At 41.2% G+C, this 23,077-nt stretch overlaps 2 protein-coding genes across 2 annotated transcripts; both read right to left on the bottom strand.

Annotated features, from left to right (window-relative positions):
- Window positions 1–223: 223 nt before the first annotated feature.
- ywhae1 (tyrosine 3-monooxygenase/tryptophan 5-monooxygenase activation protein, epsilon polypeptide 1) lies at window positions 224–10,310 on the bottom strand. Its single transcript, XM_080888236.1, has 6 exons — window positions 10,082–10,310; window positions 8,497–8,696; window positions 7,149–7,255; window positions 6,772–6,978; window positions 6,233–6,369; window positions 224–1,417 (listed from the first exon to the last, which is right to left on the bottom strand). The coding sequence occupies exons 1-6, from the start codon at window positions 10,143–10,145 to the stop codon at window positions 1,365–1,367; spliced, it is 768 nt and encodes a 255-aa protein (XP_080744362.1). The 5' UTR covers window positions 10,146–10,310; the 3' UTR covers window positions 224–1,364.
- Window positions 10,311–11,237: 927 nt separating this feature from the next.
- crk (v-crk avian sarcoma virus CT10 oncogene homolog) lies at window positions 11,238–23,050 on the bottom strand. The gene is made up of 3 exons (XM_080888245.1): window positions 22,506–23,050; window positions 21,221–21,810; window positions 11,238–14,167 (listed from the first exon to the last, which is right to left on the bottom strand). The coding sequence occupies exons 1-3, from the start codon at window positions 22,723–22,725 to the stop codon at window positions 14,030–14,032; spliced, it is 948 nt and encodes a 315-aa protein (XP_080744371.1). The 5' UTR covers window positions 22,726–23,050; the 3' UTR covers window positions 11,238–14,029.
- Window positions 23,051–23,077: the final 27 nt, after the last annotated feature.

Raw genomic sequence — 23,077 nt, forward strand, 5'->3', positions numbered from 1 at the left:
CAGAGTGTAGGACCCACCCATGAAGGATGGGGTCAGATTGATTTTGTTTTTTTGTGGTCATAGATTATTCATCTACACAGCTCTCCAAGTCTGTTGTCCAGTAACAGTAAGGAATCCCAGCTTCTTTCCCATTATTTTTCATTCAGGGTCTTGACAGACTTGACCATATCCTAACATAAAGTCCCTAAAGGTGAAGTCTTGGCAACAAAATAAACACCACATGTCATCTTATAATGTTTAATTTAGATTGTTTAATGTTAATTCCATGCTGTGTTTCAGTAAGAACAATACAGATTCCCTGTCTGTGGCTCCAGTCAGATATCCAGTAGTACAAATCAGCTCCAAGTTACACATAATGAAGCAACACAAAAAGAAACTGCAAAAGAAAAAACACCCTCTGAATGGCAGAGGAGCATCGATAAAAAGCAGGGGGAAGCAGCAGAAAAGAAAAATAGAATATTAATTCTTTTTAACTCATGCAAGTACTAATCTTCTTTATTTAAGGATGGGGCCAAATTAAGTCTACTCTTTTACACAAGTTAGAGAGCTCCTAAGTTTGTTTTTCTTTTTTCAAACCACCAGCAAGAGATAAACCTTCAGAGAGCCAGAATGTGTGCACAGTTACAGTATTTCAGCACAAAGTACAGTCCAAAGACAACTACATGAACATGACAACAGAATCACTATGGTGTAAAAGTTAAGCACTTCTTTGCCCCACGTGGATATCGCGAATATTGCCAACTTCCTCTCAACTACTAAGTTAACAAAAAGGGCACTTGTACTCGTCCAAACTGCCCCTAAAAACGGTCAAATGATCTGCATGACATTTCATTAAAAACAGATAAAATAGCTCCCACAACTAATAGTCAACATTGTCAGTAATAAAAGTTAATTTCTGTAATTACATTAAGAAAAAAAATTCTCAATACATCCAGCAACTGATAAAAATATTGAGGAAAAAGAAGAAGCAAAAAACAACAAAAAAATACAATAATGAAACCAAAAGATAACATTTTCAGAACTGCTTGTACCAGGACAAAATAAAAGAAACAATCCAGGGACCGCTTTCTTTATCTTTGCCTTTCTAACATTGTATTTCCTGCCTCAATTAAGTGGTATTTACTTGAACGATGTCAGGGCTAATATAAAAAATAAAAAAAAAGAAGAGAAAAATTAACTTGTCAACTCCGTGGCCCTGTTGGGTCTTGGAGCTACAGAGGTGGAAGAAAAGGAAAAAGGACGACAAAGAGGAAAGTAACTTGTAGATGGATGGGTGGGGCGGTTGAGGAGGAGGAAGATGAAGGTGGAGGGAGTGCAGGGGGTGGGGTGAGGGTCTCAAGTTGTTGGCTGTTGGTGGCATAGTCTCACTGGGCCTCGTCCTCAGCGTCTTGCAGTGCCTCTTTGTTCTGTTCTTCACCTGGTGGAGAGAGATTTACTGTTAGCTCCTCTTAAAAAACCTCACAAGATATCATCCTTCGGTAGTGCACAAGTGGCAGGCATGTCTGACGTGACAGGTGAAACTGAACACAAACCAAAACCTTGAGGAACTGAGGAGATTATGGTGGTAGCTATTTCGCTTAAGAGTTTGCAGCTTCTCTCTGAGTATTTGGCTTCCTGTCACTGCAATAACAGAAATGGTGACACTGCCCCCTTTGGACACCTTTATGTGTTCGGCGTAAGTTACCATAGTACCGAAGCGATGTAAAGAGAGTCACCTTCATGACACTGAATCACTAACCTGTTAATGTAACTTTTTCACCCTCCAAATATATGATGATAATGGCAAAGATATTCTGAATAGTCTTTCCTACAACAGACTGATATATGAACCAGGCTGGATGAGAATTATTAGAGGTCTACAGACAAGACACTCAGATGAACAGAAGGTCTGCATTTTACGGCAGCATCCAAGTAGTAGTGGTACCAATAATTTCTAATAAATGCATGCACAGTGGTATTATGATTACCAGTGCATGGAACAGCGGGTTCGAATCAAGCCGACTGCAATTACTTGGTTGGTTTAATCTGCATATGCAAAACACTCATATCTTCAAATCCCTCATTTCAGCTAAATCTGACCCGTTTATCAGCCAAAGTGTTTTTAGAACTAATAGGTTGCATGCACCCTGTGAATACAATGAAAAACAAAGTGCAGTTAGCCTACCACTGCTACTGCTACAGAAACCGAGTTTACCAAAGTGCCTGAAACAAGTTGAACTCCACTGAAATCTGCTTGGAGGACTTTGAGGCAGATTTTTCTTAGAGACAGATGATTTCACAAGGACTAAAGACTGACAAAAAACAAAAACTGGTAAATAAAGAGATAAATATCGAGAATGCAGAACAGTGTATTAGGGCAGGGCAACGTGGCCAGAAATATTTATCACGATATATATTTGAAAATTTGCGATAACGATATAACTGATGATATAATTGACGCCAGACAAAATGCTTTACAACTCCACAACTTTATTAATGCAACCCCCCCCCCCCCCCCCCCCCAAAAAAAAACCCCTCGTCAATGTATTTTCACTTAAACGAGCAGCTGTTTTTTTATGTGCATTAAAACTATAAAAAAAAAAATTTAACAGTGCAAATGCAAATTCTTTGCTGACAGTTTAACCAGTGGAAATTGGCCAACATATCCTGAGCATAACCATGTATAATATCCACAAAACTTAAAAAGAGGTTATACACACACAATACGGTAATATTATGTTGAAGCACAGTACGTATCACTCCGCGAGGCTCCTGACTACGGTAGCCGTAATGCTCCGACAATCCATCAAGCGGTGCGGCTTCGTAGCTTACGAAGTCATACTAAAACATTTTTTGACAGATTTCTGCGCACCGTGTACCACATAAAATCGGTTCGGGGTCAGTAAACACAACCAGAATTCATACATAAGGCGCACCGGATTATAAGGGGCACTGTCGATTTTTCAGAAAATCGAAGGATTGATTTTAAGTGTGCCGTATTTTCCAAAAAAACAGAACAAAACACAGTAACAGCGACGGCCCGCTAGCATGCTCTACCAAAAATTGTGCTTTGTTGTGTATCTGACGGAAGAAAGCCAAACGAGTTCCACATCACTGAAGTTGGAGCATTTTTACAAACCAATTCTGGTTCATCCGTTTCATTCAACGATCCGCTTTTGCCCTTCTCATTCTCTGTCGCCGCCATGTGCGTATGAAAACAAACGCACTGCGCATGCGCGTTTTACCCATATTCTATCGCGATATTTCATTTTCTTATCATTGCCTAACATTATACCGGTATTACCATGAACAGTATGATATGGCCCAGCCCTACAGTGCATGTAGAACTGTTTCCAGATTAGATTTCCCCCACAAACACTGTGCTCACAGCCAAAGCTGTGTGCCTGACACGACCATATTAGGGATATCCTCTCTCACTGACATCATACAGTGTTGAGTAGAAAAAAAAAAAAGTGTTTAGATGTGATTACATGCACTGACACTGAGCTGATTCTTTAAATCTTTAGCCATCCACCACTGAAAATATGAAAATATAAAATAAAGAAAAGCATAATGGGTCCACTTTAGGTTCCATCAATATTTATTACTGTACTGTTATGTATGTGACTTGTTTATAAAGGGGGAAAAGAAACAAAACCCCAAACACTTGAATTTTGCAACTAGCAGAAATCTGTAAAGAAAACCTGCACGCTGGATGCTAATTTTCTACGGTTTCAGGTGTTGGGTGAAATGGTGCATTCATTTCCATAGTTTGGAAACAGAGCTCAAAGTGTGTGTTTGTGTGCTGGTGGTGGGGGGCAAGTTTTACATAAAACTCAACACCTTCAGTGTTAGCTTAGCTTAGGTTAACAAGCACCTCTAGAAGGCAATGGTTTTGGCAAACACTGCCATTTCCATTAAACTAATAATGACCCTGTTCTTCACCAAATACTGCAGCACTACTTTAAACGTGAACGTGAACATACCACTTGAATGGACCTGAATGTCTTTAAATGACTGGCTGGCTATACTGGTCCACGGTGTGAAAGCATGCAAATAACATGATGTAAAGCACTCTGCTTGTGCACAGGTACAACGGGGAACTACTCATCACACTATACAAACTACCTTTAGTCAAGTGAGCCAGTTACATGAGACTGTGATGGGAAGACCAAAGATTAGAGCATGTCACCAAAAGTTAATACAAGATCCAAGTGAATGGGTGAGTGAGTGGGCTGAATTATTAAACCATGAGTGAGCTAGTGCAGAGAGGTAAAAACAAGCCACACACAACACACACAGAGCAAATGTGTGGGTGAGCAACACTTACAAAGTACAGTTAACATGGGAAATGTACAGGTTTGTTTCCTTTAGGACTCTACAGCAGAGGGAATGAGAAAAAGACAAGAGAGGTGATGAGTCACTGAAATAATAATAATAATAATAAAAAAAGGTCTTGGTGGATGCTCTGCAGCGTAGCTGATGCATACTGCTGGAATGAAAGGAATAGAAAAAAATGAATCAAAAAGGGCTGAATGATTTCTTTTTTGTAAATTTCTTACACCAAAAGTTGTTGCTAGTAACAGCTGAACAGCTACAAGAAGATCAGCTATGACAGATTTACTCTGCTGTACTTTATTAATCATTGTGGGACTTGGCGAACCAAGACAAATGCTGGCTGTATCAGCTTCATGTGTCATCTGTATGCAGATGACTGCGCTCTTTATGCCTTACAAGACAGCACATCCCTCTGTATCATTTCTGAGGTTTTGGTTAGAGACCAAAACAAGCTAGTGTTGTGCCATTACCACAGGTGTTGGTTTCAGGTAACTAGCCACACCTCACTAGTTAGGCAGTAGCTTGCCAAATAGACAGCTTTAGACAGCTGTTGGAATCTCAACCTCCATGTTTGAGCTTATTAACACAGTGTTTTAACTTAGTGAGGCCATCTAGGTATATTAACAGCCACCCAAGTTGTGGTGACTCACTTTGTCTGCTATTTTTTTCCCTTTTAAAGCTAAAGAGAACAACACTGTCTACAACTGATAGTCTTCTCACACTTGCCATTTGGGCCAGCTGACCAGGTAGCTTGAACCCTCAATATCAATCAGCTGCATCTCCAGCATATCTCAGATCTATCTCAGCTGCACTGTCATGGACTGCAGTCAACCACTGCTGCAATCTGGAGCTGGAGAACGAGTCCGTGTGGCTCCACATATTACATGTGTGAGCTAAACATGTGCAATTTTACAAAACTGGGTTCAGGCACACTACTATATCTGTAGTGATGAAGTTTTCTCTGTGTGGAATTTACTTCACACAAATTCATTCAAATTTTGATTAGACTGTTGAAAACAGTTTTTCTTAAATCATTCAGCACGAGAATCTAATTCTGACACAGGAGCACAGGTTAGATGGGATGCCTCCAGTTCAGCGTCATGTCAACACAGCAATTCCCCCCCCCAAAAAACAAAAACTCTCTGTACCTCGACAGGCACACTGTGAGCACCTGACACAGTCCTGACGGCTGCTGTTGACTTGTTTTATTTTAAAATTGAAATTTGTGTCAAATTATTAACAAAAGGTGCATTACCACTGAAAAAACCCTCAGACCTATGTACGTGTTGACTGGAGGAACAACTCTCAGGGTGGGAATTTCATTGCTGACTGCTGGAAACTGACCAAGTGAGTTATTGTTTTCTGCAGCATAGTTACACATCCTGCATTTGGGATTGTCGGGCTATGCTGCTAAAGCACAAGGCTTGGTGTGCTAGAGGAATACGTGGTCTTAGAAAAATTCCTAGATATTCGTTCTTGGGAAATCCGAGTTCCCAGAACTTTCCATCGAAAAGCAGATTAGAGAAGACCTCTAACTTTTTTTTTCTAGCTGTCTAGTGTTTAAATTCTGCACAAACAGTCCTTGAGCAGGAATACCACTCAGCTTTTCAAGTAAACAAAAACAAAACGTAGCAACATGTCTGATTAGTTGTAACTGAATTGAACTGTTAGGCAGTTGATTTTCTATCAAGCCTTTTTCTATTATTTTTCGCAAGCTGTCAGTGAGACAAAAAAGCCATCAAGATGCTCACAGTATAAAGACACATTATAAGAACAAATGTAAGAAAGTGTTAAGGTGAAGATGAGTGGGTTAGTGTCAGCACCTTGTCCTGGAAAAAGAGCTGCATTGAGACACAGGTAGAAATACCATCATAGAAAAACACCTGATGAAATAAACACACTATAGGACTGTTACCTTCTCCCTGCATATCTGAAGTCCATAGTGTCAGGTTGTCACGTAACAACTGCATGATAAGTGTGGAGTCCTTGTAGCTTTCTTCACTCAGTGTGTCCAGTTCTGCGATGGCGTCATCGAACGCAGCCTTTGCCAACCTGAGCAAACAAACGTGTGCTGAAATCACATCATGCTTCAGACAGAAAAATCATGTTTTTACTGATTATTTTTAAGCTGCGTTATGATTCCAGCTGTATGAAATCATGTATCACTGTGTGCCTGGAACTCAGTATTGGGTAAATGTGAACATAAAGTCAAAGACAATCAAGAATGGCTTATAATATACAGCATTACTGCAAAGTCTAAGTCTAATCCTCAACCTATGGACATGAGGAGGGCGAAGGTCAACCTCAAACAGGAGTTGAGTCAGGGTTCGTCATACAGTCCACTCAGCAGTGAGGGACAGTCTTGCTGTTATGTAATATACAGACAAAAAACAAAAAAACAAACAGCTGCCCTGAGTTACAGTGACAGTGCTGCTGCAGTGATGGAGCAGTGACCTGCAAGCGCGGTCAGGTGAGTTGAGAATCTCATAGTAGAAGACGGAGAAGTTGAGGGCGAGCCCGAGGCGGATGGGGTGTGTGGGTGGCAGCTCTGACATGGCTAGGTCAGTAGCAGCTTTGTAGGCCACCAGACTGTTCTCTGCTGCCTCCTTTCTGTCGTTGCCAGTGGCAAACTCTGCCAGGTACCTGTGGTAGTCACCCTTCCTGCAAGTGGAAGGAAACAAAGAAACATTTTACATGTTATTTCCTGTGAAGTGTTCCTGACAACGGTTTCCTGTGTCGATAAATACCCCAGCCCAAAAAGATAGCTGTACTTGATGACCAACCAGAGGAAGTTACTGTATTTGTCTGATAATTAACATCAAGGCTCTTACATTTTGTTGTAGAAGACCTTCGACTCTCCTATCTTAGCAGATGGCAGTAGGTGCCTTTCAAGTGCTTCCAGAATTTCATTACAGATGTTCTTCAGCTCCTTCTCCACCTGTTGATAAAAAACACACTGATTCAGTGATCCTCTTCCTCTGACACAATCTCCAAGTATCAATTTGGATTCCTGCTCCTGTGTAATTTCAGAATCCAGTATGAGAAATTCTGCCCGTTTCTGCAAAGGTTCACGTTCAAGATCCATCAAGATCAAAAAAGGATCCAATAACTTGGGACAACAAACACATATCTGTGGTCTCTTTAGGACCTTTATCACTCCCTTTAAACTCCCTGCTAACAACATTTGTAATATCTTTAATATTTGACATTTATTAATCCAATCAGGATGTTGCTCAACGCTTATCAGAAGCTCAAGAGTGTTTCCCCACACGAGAAGGCCACCCAAGTACACTCAAGCCTTTTTGACTTTTCTTTTATCCCTTTGAAAAACGCGACACCATCAGCAGCCATTTTTCTTGCACAGACAGCCTCCGTACTCCTATTCTGTTGCTGCTGACCAAACAGACTCAGTGTCCATCAATACTACTCAACCGCTTTTCCACTGAGTCTCTTATCCCACCAAATAACTGGCTCCAACTCCACCCTCTGGGACTGCAGCTTGGAAATGGAGTCTACACTTATCTCCTATTTATTTGTAACACAGTAATTAGTTTGTAAAATATTTGCAGAGAACCTTATAACTGGTATTATTTAATAATTCCCACATGTGCATGCACATAGCAGCCCATTCTTCACCACAAACAGAGACTAATCTGTGGGAAACACTGCCATATTTGTAAACCGATTCCCTTCAACCTTTATTTAAACTCCAACCTAACAACCTCTTTAATGGACCACTTAGAGTAGCTTTAATATTTGATATTTACTAAACAATCAGGATGTTGCTCAAAGCTTATCGAATGGCGTGCCAGTGATAAGAAATGTGTCTGCCAGGGACTTAGAGAGCTACTAACAAAATCAAGGTGTACTCTCCCTGAATCCAATTATGTCATTGACTGCAGTCCAAGTGCCTCTCCCATCTCTGACACTCTCTGGCCTCTCCCATTATAACAGCAGCTCTTATTTCCCTTCATAAAAAAGGCAAGAGTGGAGGACTTGCCAACTATGACTCAGATGCAGTCTGTCCAGTAGCTGCTCAGAGTGTGCATCGCTAATGTGTGTTTGTGATCTCGCACTAACACAGCCGATCTTTATAATGAGAACACATTCTGGATGCTGAGACATTACAGAACAATCTAAAACAGAAATCTAAGCTTGAGCCTTTCTCGAGTGCTTTACCTTTTGCCTGTATTCCCGGATCATCTTCAGTTTCTCTTCTCCGCCCTTGTTCTCTTCCCTCTGTTCGATACTGCTGATTATCCTCCAGGAGGCTCTCCGAGCTCCGATCACATTCTTGTAGGCCACTGATAGTAGGTTCCTCTCCTCCACTGTGAGCTCCACGTCCATGTCTGCCACCTTCTTCATAGACTCCACCATCTCTGTTAAAAGAAATGCCCAGGATTTGCCAACAGTTTTATTTTTGTCATGTCTCTTGAGAGTATGCCTCATTGGCAACATTGTCAACCTAAGTGGCACAATCTGACGTGCCTCACAAATTCATGGGTTTCGGGCTGATAATCATAATAAATGAAACAGTCGGACGCCTGGCAAACCGTGCCCAGAGATGACATGCAAGAAAGGGCATTGATGTGAGGTGACAGACAGTGTTAAAGAGTAAATGCTGAGGCAGTTTCTTCCATCTCTGGCACCAATCCAACAAACACACACACACAGAGACATAAACTGGTTACTTGCTTAAGCGATAAGCAATGCACTTCTCAGTTTAAGCTGTGTGCCATCATTTACCACTGGGGAGGGGTTTAACCCTTTGAAAGTAGGTTAAACGGATAGTACGGATGGAAAAGTGGCTGATGTAATTTAGCAAACATCTGACTCCCCGCCCCTCCTCGCCTCACCTTAAAATATGAAACCTTCAAAGAAAAAAGAAAAAAAAAGCAAGAAAAAAAGAAACCTTTACCTGACATGTTAAAATTTCATTAAGCTGAAGAGTGATCGAATAGATTTGCATTAGCCAGTAAACCATAAATCTCTCTGCAAATACACTCGGTTCAAATCCCGTGAATGAGTCATGGTACATTCACTTAACGTTACTGAGCAACGTGTGACCGGGTGGCAAAGGCAGTCGTCTAAAAACAGCCTGTACACGGCCTGTAATGGTATGACAGTGTTATAGGAGTGCACCGGGGAGAGGAAGAGGGGGTCGTTTCTGCCAATCGATCTGTCCAGCTTGCTTGCATGGGAACACCCCACGAAGTGAACATCTGACCTCCCACTCCCTGCTAATACACATTGGTTTCAAGGTGCTAATCCTCCTAGTATCTGCAACAGAATGGCGTAAAAGTTGCCAGGTCAATAAACGGAGTCAGTTATAAGCAACGAGTGCTGCTTATACCGAAAAGAAGCACTGGCTCATGTGTAAAGTTACACAGCTAGCTGGTGCAGGGGAGGCAACTCCTGACAGCTCACGCTCCACTAATCCGCCATTTTGTTGTAGCCCCTTCGCTAATGCTAGCCAATGTCTGTGACATCCGCTCACTTTCCTCAGAACAAACAGGTTTCGTGCTCACGAACTGTTTTAATGTCGCAGTACTGTCACCGGACAAAAAGCCATACGTCTTGGCCAATAAACAGTTGGAAATCTGCGATGGTAGCTGCATTAGCCATGTAGCCTGCCGCGGCTAGCGTTGAGCTACACAGCAAAGCGGTGCTCGGTTAAGGTTAGCTAGCACAGTAAAAAAAAAAAGAACGAAATCCCATCGGCGAACATGTCCCACTCCAAGCCGGCCCAGAGATGGTGCCTTACCGTCATATCGCTCTGCCTGCTCGGCGAGTTTCGCCTGATAAACTAGATCCTCTCGCTCTCCCATTGTGTATCAAGATACAGGTAGCGTAGCAAAAGGGCTAATCAAAGTGACAGATCGTTAGTGCAAAACACAGTGGTGATGTGCCAGCCCTGTCTGTGGCTCCTTCAAACCAACTGGGTCGATGAGTGCTGTTCCGCCCCACCGGCAGCGCTGGGATGGAGTAAAGATGGCGACCAGCTTCATCCGGGTACTGCGCATACGCACAAGACTCACTGACTCCGATGCTTCCTCCTCTATTGTTTTTTTTCTTTTTTTTTGAAGAGAAAAGCAAGAGTAATAACGATAAATGCAGGCGTTGAATCACATCTACGGTATAGTGTGTTAACACCACCAGTTTCTGTTCCTGGTCTATGATATTTATAGCGGTGCAATTCTGTATTTTTTGAACTACATAAATAATACAAAACGTAGCTTGTACTCCAAAATACAGGACAGCATCATTAGACTGTGGAGCTCAAAGTGTGCCACAGAAAATTCTCAACGTAACAGACAATGTTTCTCCTTTATTTTACCTCAACATTTTCACAGATATTAACACACTTTAACATTTCAAGTAAGGTTTGAGAAGGGATAATAATAGCCGTGCTCATTAGAGCAGACCAATCCCAAAATACCAACAGTATCGATACCAACACTGGTATTACTATCTGATCAATACTAGCGTGACAAGAGCAATATTCTGTTTGCGTTTTCTAAGTCTTCTAGAGGTATTGGTAATACTCGCTATGTATTTACTTGGTATTGGATCGATACTAAAATTTGCAGTATTGCACAGCACTACTGCTTACAAAGTAATGTTCCATTTTATTGTAAAATGTTTTTTAATTGTCAGTAGCAACAGTTGGTCTTGAACAGCAGTCATTACTGTCATTTTTTGTGCGAACTGAAATGTACATATTGATTAAAAGTCTGTGTTCTAGCTTTAAGTGTTTGCCATTCACACTAGTGTAAATAAAAAGTTGAAGGTATAGCTAGAAAAGCCAGCATTAAAATACAGGTTAGTCTCCTTCCACGTTTTTTGGAAGTGATGGTTGACTCAAGGTGTAGGTAGTTTACCAGCATATACAAATCTAACACACAAAACGAGTCATTTGTCATGGGTTTGACTTTATTTACTAGTATATTAACACATTACATGCTACAGAAAATAAAAAGGTAATTTGTCTTGAAAGAATATAGTGTTATAATAAAATGGCACATTTTGATATTAACACAATTACCACTGCTGTTTTGCCACCCCTTCCTTTGCATGAAAGGAAATGAATGACTTCATGCAGGGCTACTAAAAAAATACTTCTTGGTGGTTTCATTGGCAACACAATTTATAAAGGTAATGATTTATGTAGCTAAGCACCTGCCATAGGCAGTATGAGTGACACAGAAGTCAGATTTGATCAAAATTACAGATAAAAATGAACCTTATCAGAAAGCTGGCAGCAAAGATGAATGCAATTTCATCAACCGGATTATCTTTTAATAATATCTTTAAATAGGAAATATTACAGTATTGAAGCTGGATATGGCCAACACAAAAAGGAAATCTGAAAGCGAGACTGAAGATATTGGGCAGAACTATGAGGACAGAGAAGCAACGAGTAATGTCAATCTAAAGAGCACAAATATCAATGCAGAATGGATCAGATAAAATCAAATGTCATCTCCTTTAATCTCAAACACTGGAGGATTTCACCTTCAGCATGGAGCCCCCTTCTGAATGCTGTCACAGTGCCACCTAAGGGCTGCTCAAGGAGGTGGCCAGAAACACTGTACCATTATTTCTGAGAGGAACCCTTCACATGGAAGAGAAATCAAGTTCTCACAGATCAAATTCAAAGTTGAGCAGGTTAACTCTGGTAAAGATTTAAGCCGCACACCCAGCCTGCTTCAATCCAAGCCAGTCTGCATTTTGATAAATGATGGGGATGATTGTCAGGTGTCAACAAGTAAAACCGATTCAATTTTACAAAGAGAGGGGGGGAAAAGGCAATCTAGACCACTACTTAGAATGTGGGAAATAAAGAAAACAGAGAGAGGAATAAAGCAGTAAAGCAGATTTGGCTTGTGCATTGTAACTTAAAGGGCTTTAAATTAAAGACTGACAAAAAGGATTAACTGAGGAAGCACAAATGAAACAAAGGCCCATAAGCCTGAGGATTAAAAGAGCACACTGGTGGAAGATGGCAACAACATAGTTAAAAGGTTAAAAACAAAAAACGGCCAGGGATCAAATATTTCCACCACTTTCTCTTTTCTTGGACACACTTGACAAGATCTGAACACAGAGTCAGTTCTGTTACAGTAAATCCTGTGAGCTGAATGGAGAGCACTAACATGTAAAGACAGTACTAACTAGTATAGTGGACAGCCTACATTCACTCTGTTCAATCATGTACATCACACGCAGAATGAGAACACCATGGCCCTTGTGAGGGGCTTGGGTGGGGGGCAGACGTGCCTCCCCCATAAGTCAGTTCGTTCATTTTGCACCCTTCACTCCCTCCCAACATGCAGCAGTAAAAAGTGTTTCGCCCCATGGTACTAAACCAGCTATGAAGAGAACTACAAAATAACAAAAACAAACAAACAAACACAAATAAATCAATATTTATCATGTAATGATAATCACATAGTACGTCATTTCATAACAGTATGTTCTTATTTTTTCTTACAAAAAAAAAGACTACTTGGTGGTACTTGGTCATAGGTGATTGCTGGATAGGTATTTGAAGTGAGAGAATGTAGTGTTGCCTTTATCGCCTCCACCTCCTTGACAGTTTCGCAGCTTCTCTGCTTGGCTGCTGGGGCTAGAACTATGGCTATAGCTACATGAAGTTGCTCCGAGCTGCTGGTCTTCACTCAGTTCTCCGTTTGACACCAGGCAGGAGGGTAAAGTGAGTGTTGGACTGGGTCTTCTCCTCGAGAACAGCAAGCCTCCAAAACCGAGCTCAATCATTTCCCATGGAGATCAGTTAAATCTCTTTTCTAAAATGTTGCTGCTGTATTTGATCACACTGGAGTTGTGGGTAACACAGAATAGTGCTGCATTCATGTCCAATATGAAGGAAAATGTAGAAGAAAAGAAAATAATGGAGCCATGTTTGACTGTGCTGCTCTGATCAGGCTTAGCATCAAGATCAGAAAATGGAAGAGGCTATGTCCAAAGGTTAGCACGTGCAGTCTTCTTTGTTTAATTCTAAACTTCAAAGAAACCTGATCAGTGTGTAGCTGTTTTCCTTCTCCTTCATGCTAACTGCAACCGGCTGATTTAGCTAAGCTAACTATCTCCACCTTCATATTCACCGTGTGGAAATGAGAGGGTTGCCTACTGTCCTCTAAGACTAAGCACATACAAAACCGGGATTGCTGCTGGATTCCCATCTGACATCAATGCAGCACAAGTGACCCCACAGTGTTCCACGATGACAGATGAAGAAACAACAGCAGTTATCTACAGGCTCTGACACAGAAAGAGGAAGTGGTTGAACTCTGCGCCGAGGAGTCTCCCGAGGAGTGAGTGTTGATAATGTGTCTACGATGGAGGGAAGGTTCTAAAGGGTGTCGCCTAATCCACAGATGGGCGAGTCACTTTGTATCTGTTCCACTGTAGATGACTGAATTCGGTCTGTCAGTAAGTGAGGGCAGGTGGGGGATGCGCAGGGTAACTGTGTCTACGTAAGAGGCTAGAAATGGAGGGTATGTGCATTACAAGTCTAGTGAGGGCCAGTTTTGTTCTCAGTGATTCTCTGAAACTGTACTTGGTGCAGATAAAAGCTGGAGCTGTGAGGTGAAGTGGGGAGAGGACGTAGAATGAGGCAAAGGTAGGGAGGGGAGGAGGGGCGAGGAAGGGTCTACCACTAGTGTCCAGGTAGAGGCCCGGTGGTCCGCTCTCAGCTGAGCTCGTCCTCGGCATTGTGCTGGTCCAGCAGTTTGACATGCGTGAAGGGAAAGTGGCCGCGCTTGCCTTTGCATTCCCCCTCCCATTGGCCGTTCACGTTGATTTTGGTCACCTTCACCATGTCCCCCACCTGCACAGGAAGAGAGGAGAACCTATGAGACACAAGCTCAATCCAACTGTCCTCTCAAAAACCACCATGTCACATGCAGTTGCATTCATCATTAGAGTTTCTTAGCAGTAACAGTAATGATGAACAACCAGACTGACTCAGATGCTTGGAAAAACATTTGAAGCAAGCAAGAGATGCGAGTGATCTGTAGGCGAGGGCTTGCTCCTGGGTGAAGTAATGCATGATTACAGGTGACCTGCACAGGGAGGGGAGTGTCCTGTGTCACTGAACCTGCGCAAACAAAGAGCAGCAGACAGTTCCAAAGTTCAAGTCTGTGAAGGCGATGACTTAACGGCATAAGATCTATCTGATAACATTTACCAGACAGGTGCAGCTGTGTCAAAGAATTTGCACGACAGGTTTTTATATCCCGGATGTGAAGCCTCTGAGAGGTATTGCGCTCTGTGCACCCAATACTGCTGCTTCAAATAGGTAATGCAGTTTAGCCAGTTTTATTTATCGAGGTAGCTGAAAAGTCTCTACAATTAATTGTCACGAGTTATTATTTTTTTGTATCAGAAGTAAGGCGATTGAACACCTGGCATTGTTTTTGATCATTATTTGTTCCACAAAATGTGAGAAGAGGGTTTAAAAAAAAAAAAAAAAAAAACAAGAAAGAAAAAAACTCAGGTTGCTGGTTTTGTCCCACCAGCAGTATGCAGAGCCTGTTGGAGGATATGAGTAATAAAGGAAGAGGAACTCCTGGAGACAGTTTTCATACGGTATCATTACCAGGTCTCAGACAAATAGTGCATCAATAGACTACACACAACTCTTCATGAGCAAACACTGGCAATAGTGGATATAATAGCTATCATCACTACTGCAAAACAGACAATTAGTACAGTTCTTGACATTTAAAAGTGTGCTTATGCCTACAGTGAGCAACTACCGCACCACAACTACTTGAACTGGTTTGTAACAACATGCATTCATGTTAAATTCTGGTCTACAACATTTGAGTAATACTGATATCTTTAATTTTTTTTTTGTTAAGGCATCTGGGTTGTGGAATTAAGTACCACAAAGCATCAGTGGGTGCAGTACTTTTTAGCATTTTAAGTATGGTTTACAAATGTGGTTAAAAGATTCTCATTCTTGTTGCCATAAAGTTGTGTGAGAGTGATACTTGTGGTTAGAAATGTCTTGCAGTGATGAAATGCTTGTTATCTTTGCTTTTGGCATTGTGCTCTAGCTGTAAAACCATTAAGGGCGTTTCACTGTGTGAATCCATGTGCTAGCTTTGAGTTACCACAAGTTATTGCTATCATTTAGCAATACTGGTGCATCATGAAAAGCCTGCACCCAGGAACTACAGATGGAAAGTTTCTTTTAGCTATATCTAGTGCATGTATTGCAAATAAATAAATGAATCAAATTTTTACTTGGATGATCATTAAGCTGTTTGGGGACTGTGTAGCACAGCGGTCCCCAACCCCTGGGCCTCGGACCGGTCCGTGAGTCGTTTAGTACCGGGTCGCGAGAGTTGAGGCTCAGGTGTGAAATGTATGGTTTTCAGGGTTTTTATCGGTTTTCAGCGTTATTTTGTTATCGTTTTTATTGGTAACTCGGTTTTCCTGGGTCTTTTCACGTGTGTTATGAATAAATCTTTTTTTCGGTACCGGTACTAGTTTTATTTTGTTGTATTTATCCGCGACACCTTAAAGGCCGGTCCGTGGATTGTCGGGCATAAACCGGTCCTTGGCGCAAAAAAGGTGTAGCACACGGTTTACAGATTTTGATCTTTTAGATTTTTTTTAGATTTTCTCCCTTTTCAGTTAATTAAACTGATTACTTTTTACTTAATAATGTAACTAGGGCTGCTCAATTAATCGAATTTTAATCACGATTACGATCTGGGCTTTCAACGATTATTAAAAATGACTGAGCCGATTATTAGCCCCTCCCTCATTTATCCGCGACACCTTAAAGGCCGGTCCGTGAAAATATTGTCGGGCATAAACCGGTCCGTGGCACAAAAAAGGTTGGAGACCGCTGATTATAAGGGGCCCGAGGGAAGCTCGGAAAGCTAAGCAGAAGTTATTTGGAGAGGAGAGTGACTGCTGTTGGTTGAAAAGAGAGGTAAAAAAAAAAAAAACTTCAGTGGTGTTGCACACTATTTTATATTATTTTTTAAAGTCATTGTTAACCCTTTAAAGCCGGTCAGAGCAGCACGCTCCGTTTTGTGTAACTATTTTTAAATCCCTGTAGAACCGGAACCGTGTAAGGTAGCGCAATAAACCGGAGGAGTTGTACTTACATCTTATGCCATCAGCTTGTCCTCGGTCACGGTTTCCTTCCACATAAAGCTTTGCAAAAACTGCATAAAAAGCTCTTGCAGGAACAAAAACACAATATTCCAGAAACACGCTTTGCCGATCCGATCAGCTGTTCGTAACACTTCCCACAGTGAAACAGACGTCAGCGCGAACTATCACATATCCGCCATTTCCTGGCCGAAACCGGAAGTGACGTCATTTTCGCGGAAAATGTAGTTTTTTACTCGTAGGCCTTAAAAGCCTATACTGGTCATGTTTGACTTTTCTGAATAGTTTCTGGGATGCTTAGAACTCGAATTGCACTGCTGGAAATAGTTTGTTTTGATGCACATGCTGTTTTCTTTGCAAATTTGCATCACAGGATTGTTTTTTCGTTTTTCCTGCAGTATATAAAAATTGGTGTATCTCCAAAATAAAACTATGAAGACACTCAAAATAAATTTCCTGTTGTTGTAAACTATTTTTTGCAACTTTTTTGTATTTAAAGTTTTGAGGGATAAACCTCTTAAATTTCTCCAAGTAGAAATATATGTAAAAAACCAAAAACGATTTTCAATTTTTTTTTGTAGTTTATTGCACTTTTTTGCAATTAATGTAGTTACTATGGACTTAATGCATACATATTATTAAAATATGGGCTATAACAGTTGTATAGCAACTTGAAATGCTCCCACAAATGGCACTACAACATGTAAAAATATAATATAAGCTCTGGCGGACTTGGTTCTATAGTAGGTCTTAAAGGGTTAAATAAATATCGTCAAATAATCGAGATCTCAATTTCAGTGAAAATAATCGTGATTATCATTTTTGCCATAATCGAGCAGCCCTAAATGTAACTTTACTGAACTAATTTCTATTGTATGTTGTGCACCATATTTGCACTTGTTCACTAATCCTGTAGTATCCAGTGTGGGCGTGTATGACAAGTTCTAGGATGGCAGTTAATGTTAGCTAGAATATTCTGCATGTTATTTCATACTGAGCCGTTTTATCTTTACAGTTCAGTTACTTATGCTGCGTTTTATTTCCCTTAATGGTAGAGGCTGTGGCACTATGGGTGCAGTGGCTTAGTGGGTTTATGATCACCATCGTTTGCAGAATGATCCTCTTCACACTGACTTTTAAGTGGATTATCACGCTCTATATAAAAGCATTACAAAAGTAATGATTAATGATGCCATTTATTATCACTATTTCCAGTATGTAATAGGTAGGAAGATAGGTAAACGATTACCTAAGACAAAGGTTGGTTATGAAAACATTCATTAGTTGAAAATACTAGTGTTTACATAAAAAGGACTTTACCGAACACATTTAAATACCAATTCCATCCATTTAAACATATTAAAGCTTTAACTTGAGTTCTGTGTATTCAGTGTAGTCCCTGCAGTAAGGACTACAACTACAAGAGTTTCTTGATTTGTTTTTTATGTTAATGACGACGATGATGTACTGATGACGTAAAAGCAGGTGCAGGCAACGGCAGACTAGCTGAGCTGGTGAAGAATAGTTACTGCTTTCAACCACAATGGCCAACAAAGTACTTGCGGTTGTAGTAGGAGGGGAATGCTATGAGGTTTTAGTATTATAGTCAGTCTGCCTCCCTGCACACAACTCTAACCTTGTTACTAGGTCAACACACTTCAAACAGAAAAAGATCAAGGTATCCAACAACAGTAAGATACCTGAATGATCCTAAAACAGAGTAGTGCCAAAAGGAGGAGGTAAAAGGTATTTTTGGTATTTCTGGTAAAGATATTTTAAATCTTCATAATTTAAAAAAATATAACAGATTAAAAACAGCATGTTATAAATATTTTAAATCTAAGGCAAGATATTGACATTATTGTCTAAATTACACCTAAATAAAATAATCCACGTTCTGGTCTGAACAAATTGAATAGAAAGCACCAGTGCAAGTTTGTCACATCTGTAACTTATAAGACGTTTCAAAAATAAGAAAGAAACTTTGTATTAAGAAATTATATATAATTTACATAGAAAATTGGTGACATGTTCAATATTTATTTTACCTGCTGTATATAGTCAGACTCTTGTCTGCTGTCTTTGATGTGTTTAATAATAAAACTAATGCTTTCAATATCACTGTGACATTTCACAGTTCAACTGATATGAAAGTTTTATGCAAATGAGGGTTATTGTTTAAGAGAGGTGAAAATTCTTTAGGAACTGATTACAATGTAGTAAAATATTAAATATTAGTATGAAGACACGCTAATTTAAAGAATAATAGGAATAATTAGCAGCTGCAGCGCCGAACTCAGTCCACAGCTACTGGAATTACACATGTTCTCGGTAACATACCTACTACCTTTATCTCCAACTATATGGACTTCGACCTTTATGATGACTCAAGCTTAAGTACATTTCTATAATAAACTCCAGCGACAATGACATCTCTGTGAAGCTGACATGTTTTGTGCCTCAGAATTGAGAAAACAAGTGAATAACCAGAGTCACATGAAGCAGGATTTAAATATTGCAAATTAACTGCTCAAGATAAACAGTGATCTTTACCATCAAGGAAATGTAAGCTAATAATTAACTGTCCAGCACTGCCATGATGAGCAACTGATGGCCAAACAGAGTGGCGAAAACGCATTGTCTCATATGGGCCTAACCCAGAAAGGTCCTCCACAGGTGGGAGTGGCAGAATCCAGTTCATACAAAGGATGTCTCTGTCATATGCGAAAATAAATTTCAAGTAAATTGAAGCTATTTTTCTGGCTGCTGAACAAGCCAGAGAAATAGCTCGTTCATCAGAATGAAAAGCAAAATGTGGGTAGAGGTAGGGCTGCTCAATTAATCGAATTTTAATCACGATTACGATCTGGGCTTTCAACGATCATTAAAAATGACTGAGCCGATTATTAGCCCCTCCCTCATTTATCCGCGACACCTTAAAGGCCGGTCCGTGAAAATATTGTCGGGCATAAACCGGTCCGTGGCGCAAAAAAGGTTGGAGACCGCTGATTAAGAGGACCCGAGGGAAGCTCGGAAAGCTAAGCAGAAGTTATTTGGAGAGTGACTGCCGTTGGTTGAAAAGAGAGGTAAAAAAACTTCAGTGGTGTTGCACACTATTTTATATTATTTTTTAAAGTCATTATTCAATACATTGTTATTGTTAACCCTTTAAAGCCGGTCAGAGCAGCACGCTCTGTTTTGTGTAACTATTTTTAAATCCCTGTAGAACCTGAACCGTGTAAGCTAGCGCAATAATTTGTTTTGCATATGAAACTTACATCTTATGCCATCAGCTTGTCCTCGGTCACGGTTTCCTTCCACATAAATTGCATAAAAAGCGCTTGCAGGAACAAAAACATAATATTCCAGAAACACGCTTTGCCGATCCGATCAGCTGTTCGTAACACTTGGCACATTGAAACAGACGTCACCGCTAACTATCACATGTCCGCCATTTCCTGCCCGAAACCGGAAGTGATGTCATTTTCGCGGAAAATGTAGTTTTTTTTACTTGTAGGCCTTAAAAGCCTATACTGGTCATGTTTGACTTTTCTGAATAGTTTCTGGGATGCTTAGAACTCGAATTGCACTGCTGGAAATAGTTTATTTTGATGCACATGCTGTTTTCTTTGCAAATTTGCATCATAGGATTGTTTTTGTTTTTCCTGCAGTATATAAAAATTGCTGTATCTCCAAAATAAAACTATGAAGACACTCAAAATAAACTTTTTTGTATTTAAAGTTTTGAGGGATAAACCTCTTAAATTTCTCCAAGTAGAAATATATGTTAAAAAACAAAAACAATTTTCAATTTTTTTGTAGTTTATTGCACTTTTTTGCAATTAATGTAGTTACTATGGACTTAATGCATACATATTATTAAAATATGGGCTATAACAGTTGTATAGCAACTTGAAATGCTCCCACAAATTGCACTACAACATGTAAAAAAATAATATAAGCTCTGGCGGACTTGGTTCTATAGTAGGTCTTAAAGGGTTAAATAAATATCGTCAAATAATCGCGATCTCAATTTCAGTGAAAATAATCGTGATTATCATTTTTGCCATAATCGAGCAGCCCTAGGTAGAGGTGTCTTTAGCCATCCAACAGCAGAGGAGCAGAGACAGAGCACGCTCAGTTTAACCTCCTAGTCCCATTTGTGGCTCAGCTGGACTCCTGGCTTCACAGAGACCAGAGGAAATGGTCCTGTTCCCAAACACAAACTATTTCCTTCCCCAAATGACCTGCTCCGTGGGAGCCCCGCTCTCACTTCCGGACAGTTTAACAGCCCAGCCGCCGTGAGCAGCACTTAATGGCAGTCATACTTTGAGTCTCCTATTTAGGTTCAAATCTGGGGGAAAGCGCAAACACTCGTCAACTGACTAGAGCACAAGTCTACAAGGAAGAATCCAGGGTATTAATAACCACTGTGTAGAGACTTGCAGGTCAGTCTGTAATGGTGCTGGACTGATTTCAACAGAGAAATTAAAAGAGCAGATTAACTACAGAACCTAAAAGAGAGCTGCTTAATCACTTTCTGACCTTGATTACTCTTCACCCAGCTCAACAAATAATGAGGAAGAACTGGCCAAAAGCACAATGGGGAAAGAGAGCCAAAGAATGTGAGTTCAGTCTCGATAAGCTAAAAGGGCTGGAGCTACATCCGTCTTCCTAACTATCTCCTAGCTTCCAGTGCATGTTATAAGGAGAAAAAAAATTAAAATACCCATACAGCCATATTTACCTCTAGAGCCAGGGCTGTCTTGTCATAGGCATTAGGCACCCTCTTCTGTATTGCCCTGGCATAGACAGGTCCGTTCTGGAGGTTTGGGAGGGGTGTGGGTTGGGCGTACTGGCTGGGGTCTCCCAGCAGTGGAGCGCCAGACGGTCCTGCAGAGCCGTCAGAGTTCCCCAGCATCCCCATCCCACCAGGTGCAGCACCGGACATGCTAGACCCCGCCACCGAATTGGGGGATGCCGGTCGGTACTTCTCCACGTACGGCACTGGGATCATCCCTGTGCGGCCTTCCGAGTTCTGGGCGTTCCACCACTGCTCCTCTGGTTTCTCAAGGACTCGGAGGATATCACCTTTCCTGAATGGGAGATCCTCGTCGTCATTGCCGGGGAAATCAAAAAGTGCCCGAACATACTCATCCTCCAGGCGTGGTGGGGGGCCTCCACCGGGGCCAGCACTCATGAAAGTGGGGTGCTTAGATTTGTTGATGGGTTCTATTAAGGTGGTGGTATCCAAGTAGTGGATTTTATAGAACTCTAGCAAAGCAGGTAGTGCATCAAATTCCTGGTCGCCAATACGGAACCTTGGATGGGCCAAACCTGGAGAAAAAGAGGGAGGGCAGGTAAAAGGTGAAGTTAGAAGCAGAAAAATTAAATCATAACTCACCCGAAACACTCCTTTCCTTATCTATTAGTGTTCACATCTGGGAAATCTAAAGGCAGCCTATTTATGTACACAAGTATGATGGTGATGATTTCCAACATGACCAGGAAGTCTTTCAGTTTCCTTATTTTACATTTTTCTCATACATGTCGTGTTTCTTCCAGTAAGTGTTCTAGAAAATGCATGAGGGAATACAACAAATATTGTGGGAGAAGACAACCAAGCAGACGCTTTTTTCAGATCAAAGCCTGCCAAAATCAGTCTATGAGAGACCCCCCCTTCTTTTTTAAGGTGATTTGCTTCCAGTTTGACAAGTTGGCTTATATAATGTTACACCGGGCCTGACTTGCAATGATACTGTGCGCTATTTAAGAACGCATACCGCCCACGCAGGAACCTATAGACACACAAACCATCAATTTGTGATTTCTTAAAAACAGTGTGTTGCATAACGCACAGAGAATTGTCCGTCTGAGCTAACGTCAAACTGAAACATGTTTCAGTGTCTGGCCTGCCAGGAAAATGTACTATTGCGCATCTTCTTTGGTGCAAGTCATGCAAGAATGGTCACATCAGCATCTCCTAATATCAAGCCTCCCCCCACCCCGTACCCCCAGCTCTGCTAGCTTACCTGGACCAGATTGTCGGTTGTTGCTGATGCTGTTAATTATATAATGCGAGACTTTGGAGTTCTCTGACACCGAAAGCACGTAGTCGCCGGGGCTGGTGATGGAGTCCCGAACCAGAAACACGCCATGCCTCTGCCCCTGCAACAGAGACACAGCCTCCTGCCTGCTCAACCGACCCCAGTACCAACTACCACGGTCCTCCGCGTCAAAATTTCCAGCCATGATAACCACTCCAAAGCCGAGGCTTCACCGGGCCTTCCCTGCTCTCCCTCCCGTTATCCACAGGCAGAGCGTTCAACTCATACAAAAACTTTAGCGCCTAGAGCACGTTTAGTAAACAGGCGACATCCGCAGCTGGCCGTTTGGGCATCAATTCTCCGACACTGAAGCTCAAGCACCTAATAAAAAGGGACTCTGGCTCGGTTTGTGCTCAGAAGTCAGCTCTGTACGTCCTATTATACGTTTTAACGCCACAAATCCTGCTACAATCCAGCCGCCGATGACAACTAACTTCAAAAACTGAAATGGCGGATACGCGAAAACAAAAAAAGACCCTTCTCACCGGATATGATGT

Source organism: Rhamphochromis sp. 'chilingali', assembly GCF_963969265.1.
Source record: "Rhamphochromis sp. 'chilingali' genome assembly, chromosome: 8".
Taxonomy (NCBI): domain Eukaryota; kingdom Metazoa; phylum Chordata; class Actinopteri; order Cichliformes; family Cichlidae; genus Rhamphochromis; species Rhamphochromis sp. 'chilingali'.